This window comes from Lutra lutra, chromosome X (genome assembly GCF_902655055.1).
Source record: "Lutra lutra chromosome X, mLutLut1.2, whole genome shotgun sequence".
Classification (NCBI taxonomy): Eukaryota; Metazoa; Chordata; class Mammalia; order Carnivora; family Mustelidae; genus Lutra; species Lutra lutra.
The window spans coordinates 56,239,200-56,266,291 of NC_062296.1; the positions used below are offsets into that span (position 1 = coordinate 56,239,200).

Genomic DNA, 27,092 nt, shown 5'->3' on the forward strand with positions numbered 1-27,092 from the left:
GTGTACGAGGGAAAAGAAAAACATTCACTGGCCACCTAGTGACAAGAAATACATTAAAAAGTTGAGGATATTACGCCTACATTCCAACAGGCTGGAGGCCATGCCGTGTGTATGTTTGGGTAGGTGCTAAAAGTGTTAACAGAGGTTATTTACATACTTGAATAACCTAGTCAAATCTAACACCTTGTTTGACGCCTCTTGGCCACGCCCACCCTCTCCGCCTTCTCTTAACTGCACAGATTGCCCAGACTCAGAAAATTCACATGCGTTACAGAGTTTGGCTTGTTCTCCGGCTGTTTCACGTGAGCCTGTCCTTATTCTATCTAACACCAGTACCCTCAAACCTATCCTCCCTCTTCCTGCTATTTCTCCTTTCCTAATGAGCCCCTTCCTCGGTTACAAATTTTATCAGGTTTCCTGTCGTACAGAACAAAATGCTTTCCCCTGTCCTCATTACCATCCCTAGCTTCTGGCCCTTCTCGTCTTCCAATGGGCACCTAATAGCTCTGAAATCTCTACAATGGTTGCTTCGCCTTGAAATCTGACTCCTAGTATTTATGAGATAGTTTTCCAAGGTCACTGCTATCCTACTAAGGGCTCAGCTATATAACCTTTTCTCAGCCCTCTTCCTTCCCTTCAGCCTCTTTGCCATACTTAGCATTACAGACCACTCGGTCCGTCATCAGCCAACTCTAAACTGGCCAGAAGGGGTAGCATTAACACCCTAGACCACGGTTGGCAAACTATGGCCCAAGGGTCAAATGCGCCTTCATGCTTGTAAATGAAGTTTTGCTTGGTCTCAGCCACGCTCATTTCTTTACCTATTGTCTATGGCCGCTTTCATACCATAGGGACCATCCAGTCCTTTAACAAAAAACACTGCTGACGCCTTCCCTAGGTAATCTTTGAAAACCCAGTTATGGCTGAGCCTTTCTTCATGTGTAGCAATTGTCTTATGCTCTGTGGCTCGTAATCTTCCCTAGGCAACAGCAGCAACAGTGCTGTTAACAACTGTGGGCACCGTGCAGAGCACTATGCGTGCTACATCTCATCTACCTACTACTCTGTCCTCACAGCAAATGTGGACTACAGGTACTCTTGCTAGCCCCGTTTTACAGATCAGTAAACTAGAGCTGCCAACGGTTAAGAAACTTGCCAAAAGTCACAAAACTAGTAAGTGGCGGGGCTGGGATTCAAGTCCTGCGAAGTAGAGCCCATGCTAATAAGTCTTTTTATCCCATCTACCTCCAGGTTTCCCACCTAACTTCTCTTTCAGCTCAGTATTCCAGGTCTTCCATCTTTTACTACCATAAGGATACAATCCTTAGCATCTCTCCCAGGTATTCTTGGCTTTCTGCTTCCTCGGTGGGAGGGGAAGCCTGCGTGGGAGCTTGCTTTAAAGATGTATGGGCTTAGCAAGTGCACTATTCCTAGTTAGACTGTGCATTATTTGGCGTGGCTTGGGAGGTTGATGGAGATGACAGAAAAAGGAAGGGTCATCCCACTTGTCGGCCAGCATGGAAGAATGACATTATAAGTTTCTGGAGGGTATGGGCCCTATCTTCTCTGATGTTCTTCACCACCAAATGAGAGAGCAGATGTTTAAGAAATAGCTACAAAAAGCTCCCAGGAAGTTCTCTATCTCCTCCTAGGAACCCCATGTAGCAGCACTGGGTATGATACATAAACAATGAATCTTGGAACACTGAAAAAACAAAATAAAAAATAAATAAATGTTAAAGGAAAAGAAATCATATGTAGTATGTGTTTAAAAAAAAAAAAAAGAAAAAGAAAAACGGATTGTCTCAGGACACCTGGGAGGGAGCCTCAGTCGGTTAAGCATTTACTTCAGCTTGGGTCATGATCCCTAGGTCCTGGAATCGAGCCCCAACATGGGGCTCCATACTCAGCGGGGAGTCTGCCTCTCCCTCTGCCCTTCCCCTGTTCATGCTCTCTCTCTCCGTCTCAAATAAATAAAATTTTTAACACAAAAAACTTTGATTGTCTCTATTAGAAGAACTCTTCCTCACGACAATCACTGAAAGGCAGTGCTAATAGCGCCTTAAAATGGATATAATATTTCATAGCGTATAAACGCATTTAGATACATTTCCTCGTTTAACTGCATTTCTTTAAAGAAGGGGAAGCAAGTATTAGTATCCCTTTACAGATGGGAACACTGAGCTTCCTCGAGGTCCACCAGCAATTTGTTTCATGTGGGAAAACAGTAAAAAACAGCACGCAACTCAGTTCATGATTTGGGGAAGGGCACACCACAAAATTTTAGGAGATTTTTTAAGAAAATAAACATAGTTTACCATACCTGATAAAAGCCCAATAAGTAGCATCAACAACCAGCCAGAAAAAGCATCACTCACACTGTGAATTAAGGCCCATGTCGACTCTTTGCTTTTATTGGTAATCTAGGGAGAAATGAGGGGAAAAATTTGGCACACACTACACACACACTTGCTTTCTCACCTTTAAACGCACAGTAAAGAAACACAAAGACAAATCTGTTCATTAGGCATAGAGACCAATGGTGGAGTTACTTCTCAGATAATTCTGGGCTGAACTGACCTCATCAGGAACTTGGGAGTTTTACTGAGCCCGTCTTACTGAACCCTACCTTTCTCTGCAGTATGGCAATGGCTCCAGGTACCTTAGTCAGGGATTCCCCATTCAGCTGCTAATTCTCTATCACCTCAATTTGTTTTGCTTTTTGCAGTGGTCTCTGCCCTAGACATCCGATATTCTAAGGTCTCTTGACTCTCGGCCAATAGGTTGATTGTTTTTCCAATCCACAAACATGGGCTCATTCCACAAACATGGGCTTATTTGAGTGGTGAAAGTACAGTGTGAGGTTTCCTATTGGGGCGCTACTTCAGGTCAGCAAGTTCCAAGACTTGCTCCCCGCACTGATCACAGATACTAAATGATATGACGGATACATCTCTTTATTTCCAAAAATCTGCTGGGAATGGCAGAAGGGCACCTGGGTGGCTTAGTTGGTTAGGCGTCTGCCTTGGGCTCAGGTCACGATTCCAGGGTTCGGGGATCGAGCCCCACAACGCAGGGAGCTTGCTTCTACTTCTCCTTCTGCCTCTCCTCTGTTCATGCTCTCTCTCTCTCTCTCTCAAATAAATAAAAATAAGATCTTTTTAAAAAATAAATAAATAAAATCTTTAAAAAAAAAACTTGCTGGGAATACTGAGGCTAATTGAGAAGGGTGCAGAAAAGTCTACATTTCAGGCCCTAGCCTCCTCAATTTAACCCTTCAGTGCCCACACTTCAAAATCAAGCATTCAGACAGCTTTGTCACTGTCCCCTTCTCTGCACCTCTATTTCTTATCTTTGAAACTGTGACATCGTTATCCGATCTTCATCTATAGCACTATCGCAAATAATGATAAATTACTAAAAACATTTTAAAAGCATTCAACAACTCATTTCGACCTATGACCTTAAGTTTCCAGTTTTAGTGCGTAAAGTAGATAAGGCGATATTTTTCTCTGCAACAGTGTTTCCAGTCTAATGATGAACAGTTCACGCCAAAAAGAGTCCCTTTTGAAGACTTGATAAACACATTCTAACTGGTTTTGAATTATTAGTAATTAGCATAATGTGTCTTGGATGCAACCATTTTCAGATAGTGGGAAATATGCCCTTGTCATATCCCAGATGACTTTCACAATGGAAATAACATGCTGAACGACAAATTGAACTCTGAATTATGGATGGCAGAAATTCTAAAGCCTGCCTGATGAACTGGTATGACAGAACATGTGCGTGTGTACCCAAGTAGCGGCAACCTTATGAAAAACAGCGAGTGTTTTTGTAGAGATCCCCTTTTTTCAGTTAGGACAGAAAACTCAGTGAGATGATCAGAAATCCAAGGATTACGCAGGCATTTCTCAAAACCTCTACCAGGGACAACCTGACTGCTAGGCTCAGGTGATTATGAGAAAACCAGTCAGGAGACGGGAAGGGCTTAAGAATAAAAAGCGATCTTCCCCTCACTGCTCAGGAGACTTGCCTGGCTCTGAGCAAAGGAAATCATGAACTCGGGAGAGAGTGGGACGGACTTCAAAATCACGTTTTAAATTTGGACTCAAAGCAGAAACAATAAGAAAGAAACAACCACACCTAAGGCTGGCTGAAGAAATGTCTCACCAGAGGATCTCCCGCTGAATTTGGATCACTGGGGCTAGGGGGCCCTCCCTTTTGAGTAAGCTCTCCACGTGGCCCTGAGAGGAGCTAGAAATTATGACTCCCTGATTTAAATGATGCACGGCAACAAGTTAAGGGCAAAAGACCTTGGCAGACTGCTCTAAGAGGTTTTCATGGACTCTGGAAAGGGAAAAGTGGGGCAATTCTCTCACCAAATTCAAAGGAATCTGTGCCATAGCTGGGAGCGCCATCTTATTACCTGTCACATTAAATTAACATCCTTAATTTGAATTTGGTTGGTCTTGTGGGTTTGAGTCGAATGCGTACTTTTCTTTTATGGTTGTACAAGAGCCATAATCACAAGGACTTTATCCTGTAGGCTTCAGTAAACACCAGGGCGCTGAGATTTTTTTTTTTTTCCTTTTATTCCTTTGAAAGAAGCCCCCTTTCTTTTCTTAGTTCTAAAAATCCTGTTTCAGGGAAAACCATAAAAGGGAAATGAGATCGAGGAAGAAGACCTCCGAAACGTACTTCGGTCCCCTCCACCAAGTTTGTTTTTACCTCTTTACATAGGCACTTATACCCACATCAGGGCTGTGAGGATCCTTTCCAACTACTTTATTATAGGAAAATAAATCACCATTAAATAGAAATTTTTAAAATCAGACACAAAATGCCCTAAAAATAAAGTAAGTTAAAAAAAAAAAAAACCCTACATTGCCAGTAGACACCAGATTCAGCCACGTCCAAGGCCAAAAGAAAAGAGACATATAAAGAATACGTATCTTCAACCTCTTCCCCTGATGTTTCCTGACACTTAACTTGCGTACCATCTTTGTTCTTACCTCTCGATGCCTATCCCGGTCTCGAGACTTCTCCCTCACCCAGTCAATTGTGTTGAAATCATCATAGGTCCCCACACCAGGGATCGGCTCCTCCAAGAAGTCCATCATCCTATTTGAAGAACCTATTCCTCCACCATTGTATGACTTGTCCTCTGTATTGAACAGGAAGCAGACATTAGCACCTCAGACACTCTAAACACTTTAACACCTCCCTGATGAGCACCAAAAGGTGAGTCCTTAAACCATCGGATGATTACAGTTAGGGTGTGCTGATAAAGCAATATAGTCATTGGTGGGAATATCCATCATATTTAGCGGTTTCTGTGGTCTAGGCACAAAACGAAGAATGCCTTAAGGCAGTCTAAATGGAAAGGGACAGATGAGCAAGACAGTACAAAGGGGAGAACTGGCAGGAGTTGAAGTGTAGTGGGAAAAGGATTTCTGAAACAAAATACTGGAGCACACTGAAGCAGCTTAGGTATTTCGGTCTCTTTTATGGAAGGGAGACAAAAGGACCAAAGGTCTTTGCAGACAGAGCACACCAGAAACTATTTTGCATGTGTAAGGCAGTAATTCAATTCTGGGAGGTGGCTTTTGCCTGAGTGGGAACTCCAAAGAAAGCATGTCGGGCTCTTCAAGAGTTAAGCCGGCTGGAATGTACATACTAGCCTTCAATAGGTTGAAGACTTTGATCCTTGATGCAATGGGCTCCTAGAAACTTCCACTATGGCAGAACAGTCTAAGACTTACAAGCAGAGATTCAAGGACCAGTGCCTGGCCACGCAATAGAATGTCCCTCCTTGATCCTTCCATGGAAGCCACATACCCACTTGCCCAACCAGTCCTTTCTCTGCTTTGCTTTCAGCACTTCTATTATAATCACTTAATGCAAATATTTTTGTCTTCCTTTCTAGACCCGAAGCTCTTTGAGGGCAGCTCTCTGAGTCGCCATTGCATTCTCGCATTTAACACATATCCAAGATTCAAGAAATAACAGCGGAATCGAAGTTTATTTGCGGAACCGTGGGGATGAGAATGAAGTATTCAAACACTGGAGCAGTACACAAACTAGGTTACTTAATATTGCTTGACAAACTTGTTCCACACCGTCCTCTGGGGAAACAGTACTTCTCTATTAAACACAAAATGCAAAACAGTATTCAGGAATTTATGCAAATGTGCACTGAGGAAAAATGCAGAGTAATGCTATCATTGAACTCAACCAGCCAAAACTCACATTTGCAGCGTCAACCTTGGCAGGGACAAAGCTTCATCCAGACTGTTTGGTGATGAATCCCTCTGCAGAGAAGGCCAAAGTGGGCCCTGAGAGGACACCCAGCTCCCCCACCCCGCAACTGCGTCCCCATCTTCACTCCAAACTCCCACAGACAACTTCAGCACTCTCCTAGGGTAAGTGGGAATTAACCCCCAAGCTGTACCTGATTTACAAACTGTCCGTCTTCCAAATTCCTCCCTGGGATGGGGGATGGCGTACCTTTCACTGGCAACACACACATTTAAAAAGAAAAGCTCTGCAGAATCCAGATCCTATTGAGGGTGGCGGGTGGGGCTGGAGTGGAGGTGGGGAACCAGTTAATCTTAAAACTCCGAACCAAAGTCCTTTCCATATCTTCAAGCCTACCTGGCTGTGAAATGGTTGGTTGCTGAATCACCAGCCCAGCATTTCCTATCCTGTCAGTGGCATACCGATAAAGATTAATGCTGGTATGTCTGAGAGCTTGGAGGGAAACAGCCAGCTAGGAAAGGAGGGCAGAAAGAAAATGAAGTATGGTGAGAGGGGCAAAAAAAAAAAAAAAAAAAAAAAAAAAAAAAAAAAAAAAAAAGAAAGAAAGAAAGAAAGAAAAGGAAAAAAAGAAAACCAAGCTGTTTGAATTCTCAAGACAAATGCTGACATGAACACACAGGACACCCAACAACCAGAATTTTACTTTTGAAAGCAGATTAATGCTTCAAATGAATTTGCTCTGACTCAAGCGCTCTCCTCTCAGGAGAAATTTAGGAGAGGATTTTGTGCAACTGATTTTTAAAAGCACCCGAGAGCTATCTAAGGTTACACTGTATGTCACAGGAGGCCCCCAGCTCTACGGACATTAAGACAAACATGAAGCCCTGCAACAGCTTCCCAACAGGAAAGAAAGACTCCTATTACATCACTAGGTAACATGAGCACTGCATCATTCTGCCTCGCAGACAGTCTCCCGTTAGCAACGCAAATTGTCAGGCGGCTCCGAAAAGAGCAGGCAGTGATTAGAAGCCGACAAACAGACTGCTTGTGATTCTCCAGATCCCCCTTCTCCCTGGGGTCACACTTCGGTGCTGGGCTGGGCTCAAGTCTGCTTACCTGCGATCACAGCTTTCTTTTTTTCTGCCTCAAGGAAGAAATAACCTTGGCAGCCAGCATTTGGCCATTTACAGAAGGAGCCCTGGGGTGCACTGCTTTAGAAGGGCCCTTGCTGCGTTCCCTGCCTTTCGCAGGAACAAATGCCACCTAAAGCACCACCAGTGTTCCCCGGCGGTCAGAATGTGATGTCACTGGGGGAGTCACGTGACCAGACCCTTGGACCAGCCCTGGAGAAAGGAAGGTTTTTAACGGAGCACAGATGCCTTAAAGATGTAGTCTCATCTGAACGAAGGCCGTCAAACGGGGGCAGCCGGGTCAGTTCACAAAACCGGGGTCCAGGCGAGTTTCAATTGTTAGACCTTATTTAGCAGAAAATCCAGGGAGGCAAAGTAGGACTATCTGAGAGCATTTAGGGAGTTACAGGAATCCTAAGTAAAAAAGGGAGAGGGGCAAATACAGAAAAGTCTTTTTTAAAAAAATACACTGGCGAGCAAAAACGAGGAGAAAATCTCAGACATGTAATGCTTAGTGAAAGATGCCAGACACAGGGGCCCATAACGCAACTCTATTCGTGTTAAGTTTGAAGCTAGGCAAACCTAAATCATGTCTTTTTAGGGTGCAAATATAAGTTGACACATTAGAAAAAGAAGCAAGGAAATGACAAAAGTAAAGATGATAGCCACCCAGAGGAGAGAGGGGGGGTCGCCTTTTGAATGGAGCACATGGAGAGCGTGGGGCTTCTGGAATGCTGGTAATTTTTCTCCATCTGAGCCCTACTTACCTGAGTGCCCACATGATAATCAGTCCTTAAACTGTATGCATATGTTCTTTCTGTGTATATATTGTAACTAGAGAAAATTATGAAAACGGAACTGCGCGTGAACTACTCTACAAGCTCAGCTCTTTAACAGCGCCTAGTAACGTAAAAGCTCAGATTACAGTCAAGAAAATTAGTCGTTTCTTAGTATTAGTTCTCTACCCAGAAAGCAACATCAAATCTGATCCCACTAATCCAAACTGGGTAAAACTAGCTACTTGGGCTTTGAAAATAAATGCACTATTACATCTGCATTATTTAAAAGGCTCTCCCTTCCCAGGTCCTATTCCTAAGGCTATTCTTCAGCGGGTCTTAATTAACTGTGCAAAAAGGCCAGTCGAGTAAAGGAGAATGAAATAGCCATCTCTCAACTCCCTCAGTGAATCCGCAGGACAGCTGCTGTTAAACATTAATCCAGTCAGTGTGCTCCAATAATCAGACCTAAACGTAGGGCTCTGAAAGGCTGTGATCACTTTCATCACTTCTGAGGGCCCACTACAGCCTGCAATGTTAGTACAACAAAACCTTATGAAGTCTGTGAGGGACATGGTGAACCCTGTGTGCTTTGGGCCCCGTCGGTCATTAATCGTAACATCTCAGTCTCTTGACGAACTCAACTAGCATTAATGAGAAGAATGAAAATGAAGGGGCAACTGATAGTACTGAGGCAATAAACTGCAAAGCTTGAAAATCAAAAGCAATTTGTGGCCCAAGTGTGACTGTGTTACACAACTGTACTTTTAGAAAAGTGTGTCTATTTTACTCAAAGAGAATAACGTGCCCAAACTTGTAAGTCTCCTTCAAAGTCATTCTTTATTAAATAGGATGCTACCTGCAGTTCCTGAAGGTAACTGCGAAATTCACTTAACATCACCCACTAAGATTTACGTTATCTCACTAGATGATTTTATGCTTCAAGATACTATATGTTTTGGTATTTATAAAATGCATAGTTCTTCAACATACAGTGACTAAATTGTAGTACTGGCACCATGTTATAATAATTTTTGATGTAAGTTCATGTGTTTTTCAAATGTTACATCTAGGGGAGGGACTTTATTATTCCATGTAAATTTACTTCCTTTGAAAACTAGGTCTTGGTAGCTATGATGCAGTCCTTGCACTAAAATGAGATTTAATTTACAATTCCCTTTTCTGCCAAATTTGTGATCTCTAGCATATGTTCATGATACAGACTGCCAGGCACAGGTTAACTGATATTGTTGTGAAAATAAGACAAAGAAATGCTTACCAATTTGTAATGCAGCCTGTGATAAAAACCCAATAATACAGTTAACATATGGGAACAAGCAGAGTTATGTTTCTGGAACACAGATGTGATCAGATCACCTTCTGATTTCTAAAATGTTAGTGGCTCCTATAACAATGTTGTTTTTTAATTCCAGTGCAGTTAACATACAGTGTAATATTCATTTTTAAAACTTTCAGCATAGGAAGGCCACTTAATGGGCATTTGGCACAAGTGTAGACCTGGAATTTTTAAATACCCATCATAATTTTTAGAACAGGACAAATAAAATACTTGAAAGTGTATAATAATAATGATGATAACGATATTACAACTATTTTCAGTTTCATCAATGAGAGGGATTAAGTTGTTTCCACTCTTTCACGGACATACCTGTATGTCCTGACTGGATGACAAACGTCTTAAAACTGTGGGTCATATGCCACATCCAACTGGTTTCTTTTCTTAGCATTTTTTTTAACTTTCTAGAAAGAAATGGTAACTTTATAAAACTTAATTCTCAAGAAAGACAGCAGAGATTATCCCATTCGTAACCAACTCCTGAGGTACAAAGAAAGTCACAAAATGCAAAGGGGCTTTTCAAAAAACAGTGTATTAAGAGTTACGCTTCTGGCGTGTAAATTTTCTGCCAAGGAAGGAAGAGTAAAATTAAACAAGGACCCTACGTGTCATACTGAGGTACTTGAGTAAGTCTGTATTTGCCTCTATACCAAAAAAAGGTAAAACTTAATCCAAGTTAAGTTTTGAAGGGACGGTGGGATCTAAGTTACACATAAAACAATTTTAATACTCTAACAGGAAAATGATTCAAGGTAAAGTACAATTAGATCTCAATTTGAATAATTTTTAAAAATTCCCTAAAGGGTAATTTGCACTGCTTGAGTCTGGGAAAAAAATGTCCAGAAAACCGGTCAGAAAAAAGTCAACATTTAAACAGCTTTCCCAGTAAAGGTTACACTTAGGTCTAAAAACTTAACAATGGGTCTTTAGAAACACACTGCTTGAATGAGGAGGCATATAAATGAATGCATTTAGCTTGTTTCCTTTTATGGAAACTACTTTCTAAATTTTTTTTTTCTACAAATCACATGATGCTTGAAACTAGACAACCTTGTAAAATACAAGAAAAGAAATTCCGATTTGAGAGTCATGTTTATTTCAATCCCTAACCAATATGCCACTAGAAATTTACCTGGGGGGCTGAATAGTAACTGATTAAATGAACTAGTTAAACACTAACCAAAACACAAGGGGAAAGGGGAGAGAAAGAAATCTCGGGCACAGACCCTGAAACACTGCTTTGGTGATACTGCAGCTGCAAGAGGGCTCACTCACTGGCAGCAGCTGTAAGGAAGAAAGAAACACTCAAGAGAAATGGGGCAGGGCCCTTGGTATATATCACAGGACCCAAAAAAAGTCCCATTTTTAAAAATGTATTTCCGGGGCACCTGGGTGGCTCAGTGGGTTAAGGCCTCTGCCTTCGACTCAGGTCATGACCTCAGGGTCCTGGGATAGAGCCCCACATCAGGCTCTCTGCTCCGCGGGGAGCCTGCTTCCTCCTCTCTCTCTCTCTGCCTGCCTCTCTGACTACTTGTGATCTCTATCTGTCAAGTAAATAAATAAAATCTTTTTTAAAAATGTATTTCCATTTTTACAGGGATATATGGTATGTTTGCAAGGCTGAAATGACACCTACAAAAAATCCAACACTCTACCTAGCGTATGGCAGCAGATATTCATCCTGTGGTTATTTAAATTTTACCTTCACTCAACGGTATGTAGTAAGAGCCTACTGTATGCCATTTCTCACTTCCACACCTGCAGCCTCTTCCCTTCTTTTATTGGCTCATCCATTCGAGATCTCCCAGAAAGTTATGAACCCTTCCACATTTCATTCATCCCCAGATTTGAGACTGCATTAAAGTTGAAGCCCCAATAATGAGTCAATACTTTTAAGGCCGATCAATGTGTGCCTCCATTTCACTTCCAATTTGCTTTCCCACTCACCCAGATCCAGGGGCTAAAAAGCAACTGCTGGTGGAGCAGCTCTCCCATCCAAGCCCTGGAGGGTATCACAGGGCCATGTCACATTTAATATACTATCTTAGTTTGGCCCCTGGGACATGTATTCAAGGAGACTTTCCATTGATACCCATCTATAGAGCCATACTGATTGTTAAATACTGAAATACCTTCAGCCCTGTAGGCAAATGACTACTTTTTCCCAAGGATGCTTCTCCCCGCCAACCATCCCCTAGAAAGTTCCTGAATGTTCCCATGATTCAGCAGCTGGAACGTGAGGAGGCCCCAGGACACTGCCTAGTGCTACGTCTGGCATCCGGTCTGACTGGTCAGTGCCTGTTAGTTTGCATGCGTTTCATTTCAGGACTGACTGCTTTGGTTTCCATCACAGCAGGTTAAAACTTGAAGTTGCCTAAACAGGAAGGACAACAAAGAGGAAGCTCTCTATCCCAACTCTGCTGAAAGCTAGACCAAATAAAGGGTGATGAGGGGTGCCTGGGTGGCTCAGTCAGTTAAGTGTCTGCCTTTGGCTCAAGTCATGAGCCCCGGGTCCTGGGATCGAGTCCCACACTGAGCTCCTTGCTCAGCAGGGAGCCTGCTTCTCCCCCTGCCTGCTGCTCCCCCTGCTTGTGCACACACTCTCTCTGACAAATAAATAAATAAAATCTTTTAAAAATACATATTTGAAAATAAGGTGGTGAGAGACGCGGGTAATGGGACAGCAAAAACAGCAACAAATCTACTAAGTGAAGTTTGAGGATTCTGAGAAGTACATGGGAAGATGAGGCATGGCAGAAAGACAGGGAAAAGACTCCGAAGACAAAGAGGAATCCAGATTCTTTTTTTTTTTTTTTTTTTTAGATTTTATTTATTTGTCAGAGAGAGAGGGAGAGAGAGCGAGCACAGGCAGACAAAATGGCAGGCAGAGGCAGAGGGAGAAGCAGGCTCCCTGCCGAGCAAGGAGCCAGATGCGGGACTCGATCCCAGGACGCTGGGATCATGACCTGAGCCGAAGGCAGCTGCCTAACCAACTGAGCCACCCAGGCGTCCCAGGAATCCAGATTCTAAGACCACTTTTGGACTCCCTGTTTCCCAATGGGTAGAGCTCTGGCCCCACTGGGTTGTAGACATTTGCGTGGGGGTGTGACTTTTATCCCCAGCATCTGCTCTAATCTGGAAGTTCCCAACCCAACCCACTTTCATTACCACTGGACCCAGAGTGTGAACTACCAGAGCCACCGAAGCTGGCAGAAACGGCATTTGGATTTATGGCTTGGTGTCCGCAGGCTCCCACTGGACTAGAATGCCACAAAAATCAATAGAGAACTGGAAGTAGAGGGGCTAGATTTGACAAAGTTGCTGAGGGTGTTGTCCACATAAAGAAAACATCTCTCAGCTCCATTACTTGCTCTTCATTCCTTCCTTCTCAAACTTACACATTTATGGGATTGACAAAAGGACTGGGAAATGCCATGGGTAGGGAGACGCTGCCCTAAAACACGAATAACGTACCCCAGGGTTGGGAAACCTCCTGGCTAGCACAGTCCTGTGTAATAACTTGTAATTATTGTTTCCAAAGCAGCAGTTCTCTGCTTCTTCTGTCCTAAGTCTGCGTTGGGTTCTATTAATCTCCAGAAAGAGGGGCACCTGGGTGGCTCAGTGGGTTAAGCCTCTGCCTTCGGCTCAGGTCATGATCTCAGGGTCCTGGGATCAAGTCCCACATCGGGCTCTCTGCTCCACAGGGAGCCTGCTTCCTCCTCTCTCTCTCTCTGCTCGCCTCTCTGCCCACTTGTGATCTCTCTCTGTCAAGTAAAAAAAAAAAAAAAAAAATCTTTAATCTCCAGAAAGAAGCTGGGGACAAGAGATTAGCAATTATTCTCTAGCAGGGGCAAAAACTTGGAGAGGAAACACCAATTAGGAGATTCTTCTTGGACTCATGGAAACAGTGTGATGTCACGGACAGAAAAATGAGTTATAGATATAAAATCTAAGGATTGCTCTTAAAGAAATACATGTACCTGGCCACACCAATGTGTGTACATTATTCACTGCAGCACTGTAGTGACGGCAAAAACCTGGAAACGAAAGAGTCCAGCAACGAAAGGAACAGCACGAGGAAGAAGGAGACTGACGTGAACTAAAAAAAGAAAAATGTCTCAAACACACTGTGTGAAAAAAGCAAGTCACAAAATAATAAGAATGTTTTAAACAGCGTGAGTGCCTATGTGTTGACTGGAGAGAAAAAGAACTCAAAGAGTCACACTGAATTATTTTGATGGGTTACCTTTGGAGTGGCAAGTACAGGGCACCTTTCACATTTTATATACACGTGCATTGTTTGAATCTTTAATAGGGAGGTGTATCTATGTGTTATGTGGTGGTTCCGAAAAGAAAAATAATGACCAAAAAAATGATAGCACAGCTAGAAGAGCAGAGACAGGACATTTCACAGGGCAGGCTTGCATTCTGAGAGGCAGACCACTGGGGTGTTTAGAAACAAAGCAGGTGACAGCGTTTGGAGAACACCAGGAGGAAAGCACTGACAGGAAGGTGGCTGAAGAAGCTTTTAAATGAAAGGCAAGGGAAAGAAAGGCTTTGCTGTTGGCCCTCTTGTCCAGCAGTGAGAAGGTACAGATTCTAACCCTGGCTCCACAAATCACTAGTTTTATCACCTTGGGCAATTGCCTTAATCTCTGTGGTTTTCAGGTTCTCTGTCTATAAAAGGAGGAAGGATTTGCAGACACGATTTTTAAGGCCCCTTCCAACTCTGATATTCTATCATTTTAGCAATGACTTTTTTTTTGATCACTCATACATTGTGCTGCATGACTTGAGAAGACCTTAAGCTTTGAAGAATTCCAAATGGTATCTTGATTGCATAGTTACCTGAGAACACTCTTCTGGTAGGATCATGAAATGGCACTACTGATCCTTAGAAAAGAAAAGTAAGACAGCTCATGAGTGAAGTATACGACAACCTGGGACCCAAGACTTCTGGCATATGGCTAACTAGAGCTCTACCAATATGGCTACAGGATCTGTGCAGTAGCTGCTAACCACAGACCCCAGAAACATCGAGCATACGCTCCTAAAATGTTATAGCAGCCTTTCCCCCATGCTGTACACTGGAACAAGGTAAGGTTAAAAAGAATCCACTCTGGATTTATAGTACTGCCAAAGGGCCTCCACAGATATTTTCTTTTCCTTCAAGAGAGGACCAAAGTGGTTCCACTGACTGCAAAACACACGGGGAGCTTCCAGATTCAGCTCCAGCAAGTGAAGAGCTTAGAAGTTGTCATTCCCATCCCCACAACAAGAAAAAGCTGGACAAACTGAAAAATCTGGAACTTTTCACAGACCTGCCTGAGAAGGAAGGTTGATACTACAACGCCCAAATCTGCAGAGCCGGGTTTAACCAAAAAGAGATGAAGAGATCTGCTCACCTGAAGTAGAGACCAACGGACCCAGAAACTGCTACGGGGACAAAAAGGGCACTGCTGCCCAACTGCCGAAGGCTGAGGGCAGACTTGCGCGATGGTGAGAAACTTCTGAGGCTTGCACGCCTGTGGGATCTACCACCAGGAACCCTACCAAGTTCTCACAGGGAAGATAAGGAAAGATCCCCTCCTGGCTCTGAAGCAGGGAGGGGAAGAGTAATCATTGTGAAATTCCCCAGAGCTTTCTCTATACCAAAGGCCCTATGCTCCAGGGGGAAATACTTTGCCTTAGCCCTCTCCTAGCTGGGGGAAGGGCATTCCTCTCACTTCAGCAGGCAGACACACACACACACACACACACACACACACACACACCCCCTCCGGCCAGCCTTCTCTTCTCAACCAAAGGAAATAGTCAAGGGGGGCCTGGGCTTCCAGGAAATGGATTGGGAATGCCGTGATCAGAAGTATGGGGCAGGGAGAACAAAAACTGTACCACTGGATGAAACTGTGTGGAGGTCACAGCCAGAAGACACAGACCCAACAGACACTGAGATTTAAGAAAAAACTATAAAATGGCCTGCTCCCACATACCTTACCACAATGCCAATAGGGCTCCAGTGTAATGACAATGGATTAAAGCTGAAAGAACAGAGCCACAGAATCTTTCTCAACAAGCTGCTCTTAAAGGAAACTCAAAATCAAGAGGTGACACAAAAACAAGGACACTACAGGGGTGCCTGGGTGGCTCAGTCGGTTAAGCGTCTGCCTTTGGTGCAGGTCATGATACCAGGGTCCTGGGATTGAGCCCCGTATCGGGCTCCTTGCTCAGCGAGGAGCCTGCTTCTCCCTCTCCCTCTGTTGCTCCCCCAGCTTCTGTGCTTTCTCTCTCTCACTGTGTCCTCTTTCTCTCAAATAAATAAAAATATCTTTTAAGAAAATGAATTTTTAAAAAGCACCATACATGTACACTGGAAGAGAACAGTTAAATAATGGATGGTGGATGGTGGGAGCCAAATTTCTCATTACCTGGAATGGAAGGTTACAAACATGCCAGGGGAGGAGGCTAGAATGATCCATGTGTTGATGGAGCAGAATTAGAGACACATGATCTCATGTTTAGCTTAACGTAGACACAGATGGTCACGTGTAGATAATATATCTACTACATAGACATGGGTCAGTATACACACACACACACACACACACACACACATATTTTTTACTGGGTGGCTGACAGCACCTAAAGCAATAATGCCCCAGTAGAAATGAGCACACCTACTGCCCGTATCTTTGTTTTTCTTATCATTCTCTACTAATAGGAACCAGGGCTCCTTGGAGAAATGGCATACTACAGTGCCAAAAAGTAAGTAAGTACTCAAGAAAACCCCACAGTGACAGGGCTGCTTCAAAGGGAAACAGAAAACTGATAGAGCTCTAAATGGCCAAAGCTGGAAAACTCTGAACAAAATAAAGTAGAAATGGATTATAACCCCAAGTTTAAACAAATGAGTCCCTACTGACATAAATAAGTAGCTGAATAAACAAATGGGAGAGAAGAGACAAATGTCCCATACAGAACAATTCCAATTAATTTCTGGACATACTTGACCCTCAAGGAGGTGGAGCATAACTCCCTAGTTCTTAAGTGTGGGTCGTGCACTGAATTCCTTCCATTGAGTACATCAGGGAAAGGATGAAAAGCCAATAACTTTACAGTAGGGAAAGATGACACACACTACCTCAGCCAGAAGACCAAGGTTAAAATCAGCAGCCATAAGTCGTATGGACAATATATAGCCTTGATACAATGTCAATGTCATAAGAAAGGCATTTTACTTCTACTCTTGCTCCCTAAAATCCATAACCCCAGTCTAATCATGAGATAAACATCAGACAAATCCCGACTGGGGGACATTCTACAAAACACCTGACCAGTCATCCTCAAAACTGTAAACTGGTACAGCCACTGTGAAAAACAGTATAGCAGCTCATCAAAAAATTACAAACAGAACTACCCTACTATCTAGTAATTCCACTTGTGGGAATATAACCAAAGGAAATGAAAACACTAACTCCCATGTTCAGCATTATTTATAATAGCGAAGACATGGCAACAGCCTAAGTGTCCATCAATGATGAATGAATAAAGAAACTGTGGCATATATATATACAATGGAATATTATTCAGCTATCTAAAAAAAATGAGGAAATCCTATCATTTGTGACAGCATGGATAGACACGGGGGGCATTATCCTAAGTGAAATAAGTCAGACAGAGAAAGACAAATACGGTGTGATTGTACTTACATGTGGAATAAAAAAAAATGAACTCATAGAAAAGAAATCAGATTTATGGTTGCCAGAGGCAAGGGGTGGGAGGGTGGAGAATTGGAGAAAGGTGGTCAAAAAGGTACAAACTTTCAGCTACAAGATAAATAAGTGCTAGGAATAGAATGTACAACGTGAAGGACTACAGCTGACAGTTAACACAGCTGTATGATATATAGGACAGTTGTTAAGAGAATAAATTCCAAGGGTTCTCATCACAAGCAGAAAGGTTTTTTCCCTTTTGATTCTATCTATAGGTGATGATGGATGTTAACTAAACCTACTGTAGGAATCACTTCATAGTATACATAAATTCAACCATCCTGCCGTGAGTCTTAAACTTCTACAGTGATGTGCATCAATTATTTCTCAATAAAACTGGGGGGTGGAGAATACAGGTATGTAATAAAGTTTAAAAACTACAGGAAAAAAAAACACCTGTCAAGGTCATCAAAAACAAATACATCTAAGACACCATGGCAGCCAAGAAGAGCCCCAGGCGACATGAAGACTAAATGTCATGTGGTATCCTGGATGGGACATCAGGTAAAAACTAAATACATATGAATAATGCATGTTTTTGAAACAAAACAAAAATGTAAATAAATAAGTGGGAAGAAATAAGAAGGCACGAATTCTAATATCTGACCAGGTATTATTCTCCTATCAAGTAACCTGAAGGAAGCCCTTAGAGCCTGTGGCCATCATTAATAAGCCTCATTTTGAAGGTTCAGCATAGAGAACTGCTATGTTTTATGGCCCCAACAAGCCATTTTTTTTTCCAAGCTCAAAAAGCAGAGTAATAATCGCCATCCTCCCAGGCTAAGTATTTAGGGGAAGTTTGAGTATGATGAGGGTGATGGATTCTGAATTCCCTTTCTATGTCATAATAAGGACAAAAAAAAAAAAAAAAGTTTGTGCCATCTACACAATCGCTTGAGTCAACTGGAGGGCTGACAGGAGCCCATGAGCTAGGGCCCAAGATGTTTTCCCTTTCTCTCTGGAGGAATACTATAATCCTTCCTTGCAGCACAGCAGAACAAACACAACTGTCTCGCAGATTCCTTGGCGGATCTCACAGACTGTCATGTGTTTCATTTTCAAAGATATCTTTCCCTCCCTGGGACACTGGGAGGTCATGCTGAGGCCTGCTGGGGTGGTCTGGGCACGTTCTCCCACACGTGCGGGACTCGGCCAGCTCTCACTCTCTGCCTGGGCTTTGAAGTTATCTGTGGCTCTTCCAGTATACTCCCCGTATCAAATGAGTCCTATCAATCCCCCTTTTGAAATTTCTCCAGAAGTTACTGTTCCTTCCTCTCCGTTCCTGTTGACTTAATTCAGGCCATTTGATCTTTTACCTAGATTTTTTTTTTTTTAAGTAACAGTTTAACTGGTCTTCCAGTCTTCAACCCACTCTTCCATCCTCCACACTGCCAGAAATTCCCGAAAACACCCGTCTGATCATATCATTCTTCTGCTTTTAAATCATTTGACGACTTGGGCACCTGGGTGGCTCAGTGGGTTAAGCCACTGCCTTCGGCTCAGGTCATGATCTCAGGGTCCTGGGATCGAGGCCCGCATCGGGCTCTCTGCTCAGCAGGGAGCCTGCTTCCCTCTCTCTCTCTCTCTGCCTGCCTCTCCGTCTACTTGTGATCTCTCTCTGTCAAATAAATAAATAAAATCTTTAAATCATTTGACGACTTCTTGATTACAGGATAAGGTCCAGAAGCCCAGACCGCCTAGACCTCATCCAGATTTCTAACTAGATCTCCCGCCCTATCCCCTGCTATCTTCCCTCCTGCTCCAGCTGTCACCATCTCTGCCCCCAGGAGCCTCGGACCCCAGATGTGCAGGCTCCATGTTGCCTGAAGAGAACAGGCTCTCTCGTGCTGCTGTGCCCATACCAGTGTGCCTCTCTCTTGCAAGGAAGGTCTCCTCACGCAACAATTTGAGGGCAGTAGGAAGGCAAGCGAGGTGGAAAGACAAGGAGGTGAGGTTAACAAGGGTACAGATAAGCATTACTAAAAGCAGCACAGTGTTCACAGGGTTCCTGAGAGGGTGGGTGCTCCAGAAATACTGAATAACTGAATGGGTGAATAAATGAATTGCCAACCGTGAGGTCCAGGCTGCAGAGGCAGGCAAGCGAGAACGATGGACCACAAGTACAGCTCTGAATTTTTGCCTACGACTCCCACCCCTTTTTTTCTATCTCCTTCCCCCTCCCCTTCTGTGAGACCTCCATGTTTATGTTTCTTCTCATTTACAGACTACTAGAACACTACCACAGATGCATTTAATCATGCCACACAGAATTTATTTATTCATTCCTCATAAATCAATCCCTCCAGCCATCTGGAAAACAAGAACCACTTCTACTGCCTTTCAAGCTCCTTTTAACTAATCTTTTTAGTACGTGCTATCGTGCCTGGTACAAAATGTAGTATTTTATGCACAGCCGCACCAGAGACATCAAGGACTTTATGACCTTTTTTCCCTGTTGTTGTTCTTGTTGTGTACATTAGGAAATCCCAGGTGAAAACACTAAATAAAGTAAGAACAATTAAAAAGCAAAGCAAGAAAATCATATCACTACAGAGTATGGTAAATGGAACAATTTCTGCATGTGGCTCACAGTAAAAAGCTTCGCCGTTTTACGGTCAGACCTTGTAAACCACAAGCAGGAACTCTCCTGTAAAGGCAAGTGAAGAGTGGCAAAGGACTACTCATGTAAAAACACATTCTACAATCACAAGCAATGCCAATCTCATCTGCCTCAGCTTTCGGGTCTATTAAATGGGAATAAGAGATGGAGACTCGCTTGCCTCCATCACCTACTGAGAGCGCTGTGAACAGAACAAGTACTTTGGTGATATGGATGCTATATGCTAGCATCTTCGATTAGAAGCAATGATGAGAACTAAGCTAAACCACTCTGGATTAGCCAGAAGGCTTCCTGGAGGTGTCCAGGTTAAGCTCAGGGGAAACCCTAACTGACTGTTTCACTAGAGCCTGGGACTGCTGTAACTATGTGCGAGAGTTATAACTACACGTAAGTGGACCGGATACACAAACACACGCCTTTCACAGAAGGTGGCCAATAGGAAAAACCATTAAATACCAAACCATGAGTGCCTTTCTGTGAGGAACTTTAAATTCAGGGTCTCTCTTCTACTGTTCCTGTCTTGAGACACCTTTACTAGACAATTTCTTCTTATCCTTCTGAACCTGTGGTTTGCATACTAGTATGTTCTTCCCAAGTTGGTCACCTCCTCAGAGAGGCCTTCCCTGACCTTTCGAACTCTCTAATCTTTCTAAAGAATTATTCCTCAGTTATCATCTACTGTCATTCATTTTATTTCCATCTTGGTACTTACTATAATGGGTAAATAACTAAGTAGTTTTACCCATTTACGCAACTATATCTAAATTTCAGATCAACCTGGATCTTACCTATGTTAATCCCACCACTGTATCTGCATTGCCTAGGACAGTGCCTACCTCATAGCAGATATTCAAAAAGTATTTGTCAAATGAATGGGTGAAGGAGTTTGTCCTCACAGTGACAATAAAGTTGACTCAAACTTCTTAGCATGACACTCAAGGCCCCAATATATTTATCTGGGCTTATAGCCTACTTTTTCATACCTCTGTATATTATGCCTGTTGATATCTCTGTAGAAGCTTGCTTTCTGCCTGGAAAGCCCTTCTTCCTACCAAACAACTTATCTTTCAAGACCCTTTCCAAACACACCTTTGCTGTGAAATCTTCTCCAATCCTAGACACACACATTCCTCTGCTGAGTCCTTACAAGAGTTACAACATTTACATTATACGGTTATAACAGAAATAAATAACAATAATGAGGGCTAACATTTTATTGAGCATTAGCTCGAGGCTGGGTACAATTATAACCACTTTATGTTATTATTTCATTTAATCCTGAAAACAACTATAAAAGTTAGGTGTTCTCATAAGTACTTAATGTTCGCTTAGCCAGCTAGAATCAACTTCATGAAGGCAGGGTGGGTGCCTTAGAGCCTTGCTAATTCCCAGAACTTAGCAAAGTTTCTGCAGTGTCATATGCCTCCACTACAAATTTGCTAAATAATAAATTCTGACACAGTTTCTTGTCCTCTGACTTTATGTTGAAAATGGCAATCCTGATCAGTTAAAGAACCAGACAATAGTTTTAAGTAATTGGACAAATTAAATATTAAAGTCCCTTCTAACTACAAGAAACTCAGAAGTCAGAAAAGAAAAGGGTAATGAATCTGGCAATGTAAAAGTGTTTAATATTTGTAGATTTTTCTAAAAGGAGACAAAAAACAGAAATGGAAAAAAATACACTCCACCTGCATTAGATAAAACATTAAGAATATATGAAAGTCTCCTAGAAAAGATGTGCCCATCAGAAAAACAGGCACACTATATAAACAGGAAACTTCCAGAAAAAGAAATTTAAATGGCTAGTAAACATATGAAAATGTGCTCAACCTCATTAATCTAAAAAAGTGAAAATTAAAATAATGATAAAAATTTGCTGATTTATTTATTTTGCCTATCATAGCATAAAGATGAAAAAATTCTAGTATTCAGCACCAGCAAGGCTGTGAGGGAAATAAGCACTCATATAGTCATGCTACAGAAATGTTCTAATATACTTAAAAGATACACACACTCACACACATGCAAGGTTATTCACTGCAGCACTGTTTGTAATAGCAAGACTGGAAAGTGAAATGTGTATCAACAGAAACTTGGTTAAATAAACTACAGTACAGCTACACCATGAACTTACATGCAGTTATTGAAAACAATGATGTTACTGGATAACCAAATAATAGATGGAGAGAATTCTCCTTCTATAAATGTATTCCAGGGGCGCCTGGGTGGCTCAGTCAGTTAAGTGTCTGCCTTCAGCTCAGGCCCAGGATCAGGCCCTGCATCAGGCTCCCTGCTCAGCAGGGAGTCTGCTTCTCTCTCTCCCCACCTCATGCTCTCTTGTGCATGCACTATCTCTCTCAAAAAAAAAAACTTCTAAAAAAAATAAATGTATTCCAGATAATAAAAATCCAATTATAAAAAAGGGAGAGGATTTGAACAGACACTTCATCCAAGAGGGTAAGGTTGCCAAATAAACACATGAAATGATGTTCAACATCATAAGGCATTAGGGAAATTAAATTAAAACCATGATGAGATAACACTACACACCTATTAGAATGGCTAAAATAAAAATTACAAAAAATACCCAGAGCTGTTGCAGATGGGGAACAAGTAGAACTCTCATTCATAGCTAGTTCAGACATAAAACGGTACAGCCACTCTGGAAAACAGTCTGGCAGTTTCTTAGGAAGTTCAACATACAGTTCCCACATGACCCCGTGATCCCACATCAGGCTATACTAAGCAAGAAAAAAAAAAGGATGAACGACCTGAATCAATCTCCAAGGCAATGGGCTGAGTCAGTCTCAAAGGCAACATACTATGTGACTCCATGCATCTGACATTCCAGCAAAGAAAAAAATACAGGGACAGAGAATAGATCAGTGGCTACCAGGGGTTGGGGGTGGAGGAGGTCTGGCTGCAAAGGGACAGCAAGAGGGAGCTCTCTGGGGTGTGGATGGAACTGTTCTGTAACCTGTCAGTGGTGGAGGTTACAAAAGTCTCTGCAGGTGTTAAAACTGTGATTGCACCAGAAAAAAAAAGAATTTTACTGTGTGTACATTAAAAATAAGTTTTAAAAAGATAAATTGTCATCAACAGTAATAATACCTTCTATTTCTCCATCTAAGGGAGGAACATCATCTCTCATGGAAAAATCCATAGCTGTCCCTGGAATGTCCATCAAGTCTTCATCACTGGAGCTGCTCCGGAAGCTATTGAAACTCCCCTGCTGAAAGCCTCTGTTATCCATGGCTCCTGCACAGAAAGAAAAACAGGAGGCTTATTACAATGACCTTCAAGCCCCTTACCACTTATCCTTCTTTTTTTAAATGTGATAAATACACATAAAATTTACCATTTCAACCATTCTAAACTAGACAATTCAGTAGCATTAAGCTCCTTTACAATGTTTTGCAATTATCATCGCTCTCCATTTCCAGGAATTTTTCATCGTCCCAAACAGAAACTCTGTGCCCAGTAAACATAACTCCCTCCCACCCCCACCCCCTTATAACTGCTATTCTCCACCTCCATGATATGCCAATTCCAGATATTTCATATAAATTTCATCATACAATCTGTGACCCGTGTCTGGCTTCTTTCACTTTTCATAATGTTCTCAAGGCTCATCCATGTTCTGGCACGTACCAGTACTTCATTCCATTTTCAGACTGAATAGTACCCATTGTATGGCTAGACCACATTTTGTTTATCCGTTCATCGGTTGATGGACATTTGGGTAGTTTTCCCCTTTTGGGTTACTACCAACTCTATTTTTTATCATTGAAGTATAGTTGACATACGTTATACTAGTTTCAGGTGTGCAACACAACGATTCAACAGTTCTATACATTACTCAGTGCTCACCATAGTAAGTGTAGTCACCATCTGTCACCATATAATGTTATTACAATATTACTGACTATATTACCTATGCTGTACTTTCTATCTCTGTGACTTATTTATTTTATAAATGAAAGCTGGTACCTCTTAATCCCCTTTACCAATTTTGCCCATCCCCCACCCACTTCCCCTCTGGCAACCACCTGTTCTCTGGATTTGAGTCTGTTTCTTTGTTCATTTTTGTTTTTTAGATTCCACATAAAAGACAAATAATATGGTATTTGTCTTTCTGCGTCAGACTTATTTCACTTGGCAGAACACCCTCTAGGTCTGAGTAACGCTCCATTGTGTATATATACCACATCTTCTTTAGCCATTCATCTATCGATAGACACACTTGGGTTGCTTCCACATCATAGCTACTGTAAATAATACTGCAGTAAACACAGAGCTACACATATCTTTCTCAAATTGGTGCTTTTAAACTTTAAGTAAATACCCAGTAGTGGAATTACTGGATCATATGTTATTCCTATGTTTAATTAAGGAACCCCTAGACTGTTTTCCACAGTGGTTGCACCGATTTATACTCCCAACAGTGCGCAAGGGTGCTCTTCTCTCTACATCCTCATCCACACTTGTTATTTCTCGTCTTTTTGATACTAGCCATTGTGAGTGGGGTGAGGTGGTATCTCACTGTGGTTCTGCTCTGCATTTCCCTGATGATGAGTGATGCGGAGCACCTTCATGTGTCTGTTGGCCACCTGTATGTCTTCTTTGGGAAAATGTCTATTCAGGGTTACCACTTATTCTTAGGTCATCTTTCATGCTCTTACTTGGACAATATAGACATGCAAACTACTTAGTATATTCAGTTACCATTCAGATGTAGTATGCCTCTACCCTTACCATGTAGTTGATGGCCATTTTTTGAGAACCATGCAAATGGGCAAACCAAATGAGGACATGTGTACAAAACTCCTGGGAGTTCATAAGTAATCAACTGAAATAAAACCTACACATCAGTACTAAGAAATGTGTGGGCCATTTAGGAGTAGAGAAATATTATCTCATGGCTCTGACTCTCCCAGAGCTCCTAACACAATGCAGATGCTCAGAAATACTGGAGGAAAGAGGCATGCTATGCTGTTTAATGTTTTTCTGTGTTCAAGAATTTAATATTAAAGATGAAACATTTCCTATATCCCAAGTGTGAATCTTTCGATTATAAATATTACTCAAAAAAATCTTAGTATATTGGGGGACCTAGGTGACTCAGTCATTAAGCATCTGCCTTCGGCTCATGTCATGATCCCAGGGTCCTGAGATCAAGATCCACATTGGGCTTCCTGCTCAGTGGGAAGCCTGCTTCTCCCTCTCCCACCCCCGCTGCTTATGTTACTTTTCTCACTCTCTCTCTGTCAAATAAATAAATAAAATCTTTTTAAAAAAATCTTAATATATTGATTTTTAAAAATAGCATTATAGTCAACTTTATTTCACCTAATCCTGCCCCCCCCTTTTTAATGAAATATTGATCCAAAATCATAGCAGAATTCTTTTGGGTTTGGCAAATAATATTCCTTTTGAAGTATTCCAATTCTTTTAAGAAACTTCTTACATTTTTTAGGTTATCGGAATTATATATGATGAATGTGGAAAAATTAGATGGGATAAATTAAGCAAAAGGGCTGGAAAATTGGAATAATAGATAAATATTTTAAACACTGAGCATAAAGGATAAATAACCAATATTTACCAGGTACTTATCAATTTTTAGGTACTGGGCTATATGCTTAAACTGAACTCTTTCACTTAACTTTTCCAATGTTTCCATGCTGTAGCATTATCACTCCTAGTGCAGATGAGGAAACTCACGGAGCGCAGAGAGGCTAAGTATTTGCCCAGTTAATATTTCATAAAAAGTCAAGCTCTAAATCATGCGTTCAATTTCATAAGAACTCGCTTCTAATAGAGACCAGCCTGACTGAAGTATGAGTGACATTTATGAACCATCTGTTATGTACAAATCATTGCAGGACAGTGGGACAAAAATGAAGCTGGGTAAGCCAGATGAGATGAAGATTGAGAGACAAAGATTTGAGAGTCATCAACATCAAGGTGATAGTCGAAACCAAGAGAACAGATATCACAAGGGAAATCTGCCATTCACTTATGGATAAGGACAAATATAAAGAAAAGAAATACATTCCCAGCACCCTCCCTTAATATGCACAAATAGCGTGAACTCTGTACAGACATGAATAAGAAGTTCCCCAGGAACATTACCATGCTTATGTGGGACGTATGGTCAGGTAGGGAAGGTAGCGCCATGTATCCAAAGGTATGAATAATGTACAAAATTACTAATCAGAAAACCATTTCCTGGGGTGCCTGGGTGGCTCAGTCATTAAGCATCTGCCCTCAGCTCAGGTCACAGTCCCATGTTCCTGGGACTGAGCCCCACATCGGGCTCCCTCCTCTGCAGGAAGCCTGCTTCTCCCTTTCCCACTCCCCTTGCTTGTGTTCCCTCTCTCACTGTCTCTCTCTGTCAAATAACTAAATAAATAAAATCTTTAAAACAAAAAAAGGAAAATCATTTCCTCAGCTACAAGAACTCTAACCTTGCTTTGTGGATCAAGTGGGTCCTAGGATACTAAGAATCTATGCTCCGTGGCCTTAGCTGGGCTCCTTCGCAGCTGCATGCCAATCCTTCACTCTCACAGGACTCTTTCCCCTGCTCTACTGCTCCCTCCACTCCCCTTCTCTGAGCACCTCCCACAACAAACTGTGCATACACAGAATGCCCAGTCTCAGTTGCTGCTTCTAGGGAAACTGACCTACCGCAGGACCCTTAGCATTTTTTCCCTATTACTAACAACATGGGAAAATCCTGAATTTCTCTGTCTTCCCTCGTGCCATACAGGAAGAAGTGTTTTTACTTTTTATTTAAGAAAAAAGGGGGCGGGGGGGGGGAAGGGGCGCCTGGGTGGCTCAGTTGGTTAAGTGTCAGCCCTTGGCTCAGGTCATGATCCCAGGGTCCGGGGATCAAGTCCCACATCAGGCTCCTTGCTGACAGGGAGCCTGCTTCTCCTTCTGCCTGCTGCTCCCCTAGCTTGTGTTCTCTCTCTTTCTCTATCTCTGACAAATAAATAAATAAAATCTTTAAAAAAAAAAAAAGAAAAAGAAAGGGCCCCTTTACTTTTTTCTGGATCTGAGATCACAGATCCTTTTCCACCTTAATCTGATTTATTTCAGTGGATCCTCTAGAGAAACCTGCTATCCCTAGCTCTCATCTCCACCTCGAGCTCTGGTCCTGAATTCCCA

The 27,092-nt window shown here is 42.1% G+C and overlaps 1 protein-coding gene across 4 annotated transcripts in view; it reads right to left on the bottom strand.

The window, feature by feature from the left end:
• The window catches only part of CLCN5 (chloride voltage-gated channel 5), a 157,705-nt gene that overhangs the window by 22,150 nt on the left and 108,463 nt on the right, over positions 1-27,092 (bottom strand). For 2 of the 4 annotated variants that reach the window (XM_047715400.1, XM_047715401.1), the window contains 3 exons: positions 23,031-23,177; positions 5,016-5,167; positions 2,324-2,423 (listed from right to left, as the gene is read on the bottom strand). In XM_047715400.1, the coding sequence (XP_047571356.1) occupies positions 2,324-2,423; positions 5,016-5,167; positions 23,031-23,177 (399 nt within the window). Of the gene's footprint in view, positions 1-2,323; positions 2,424-5,015; positions 5,168-6,454; positions 6,689-7,377; positions 7,535-23,030; positions 23,178-27,092 lie in introns of those variants that run through there. The other 2 variants (XM_047715402.1, XM_047715403.1) reach the window with 2 other exon arrangements.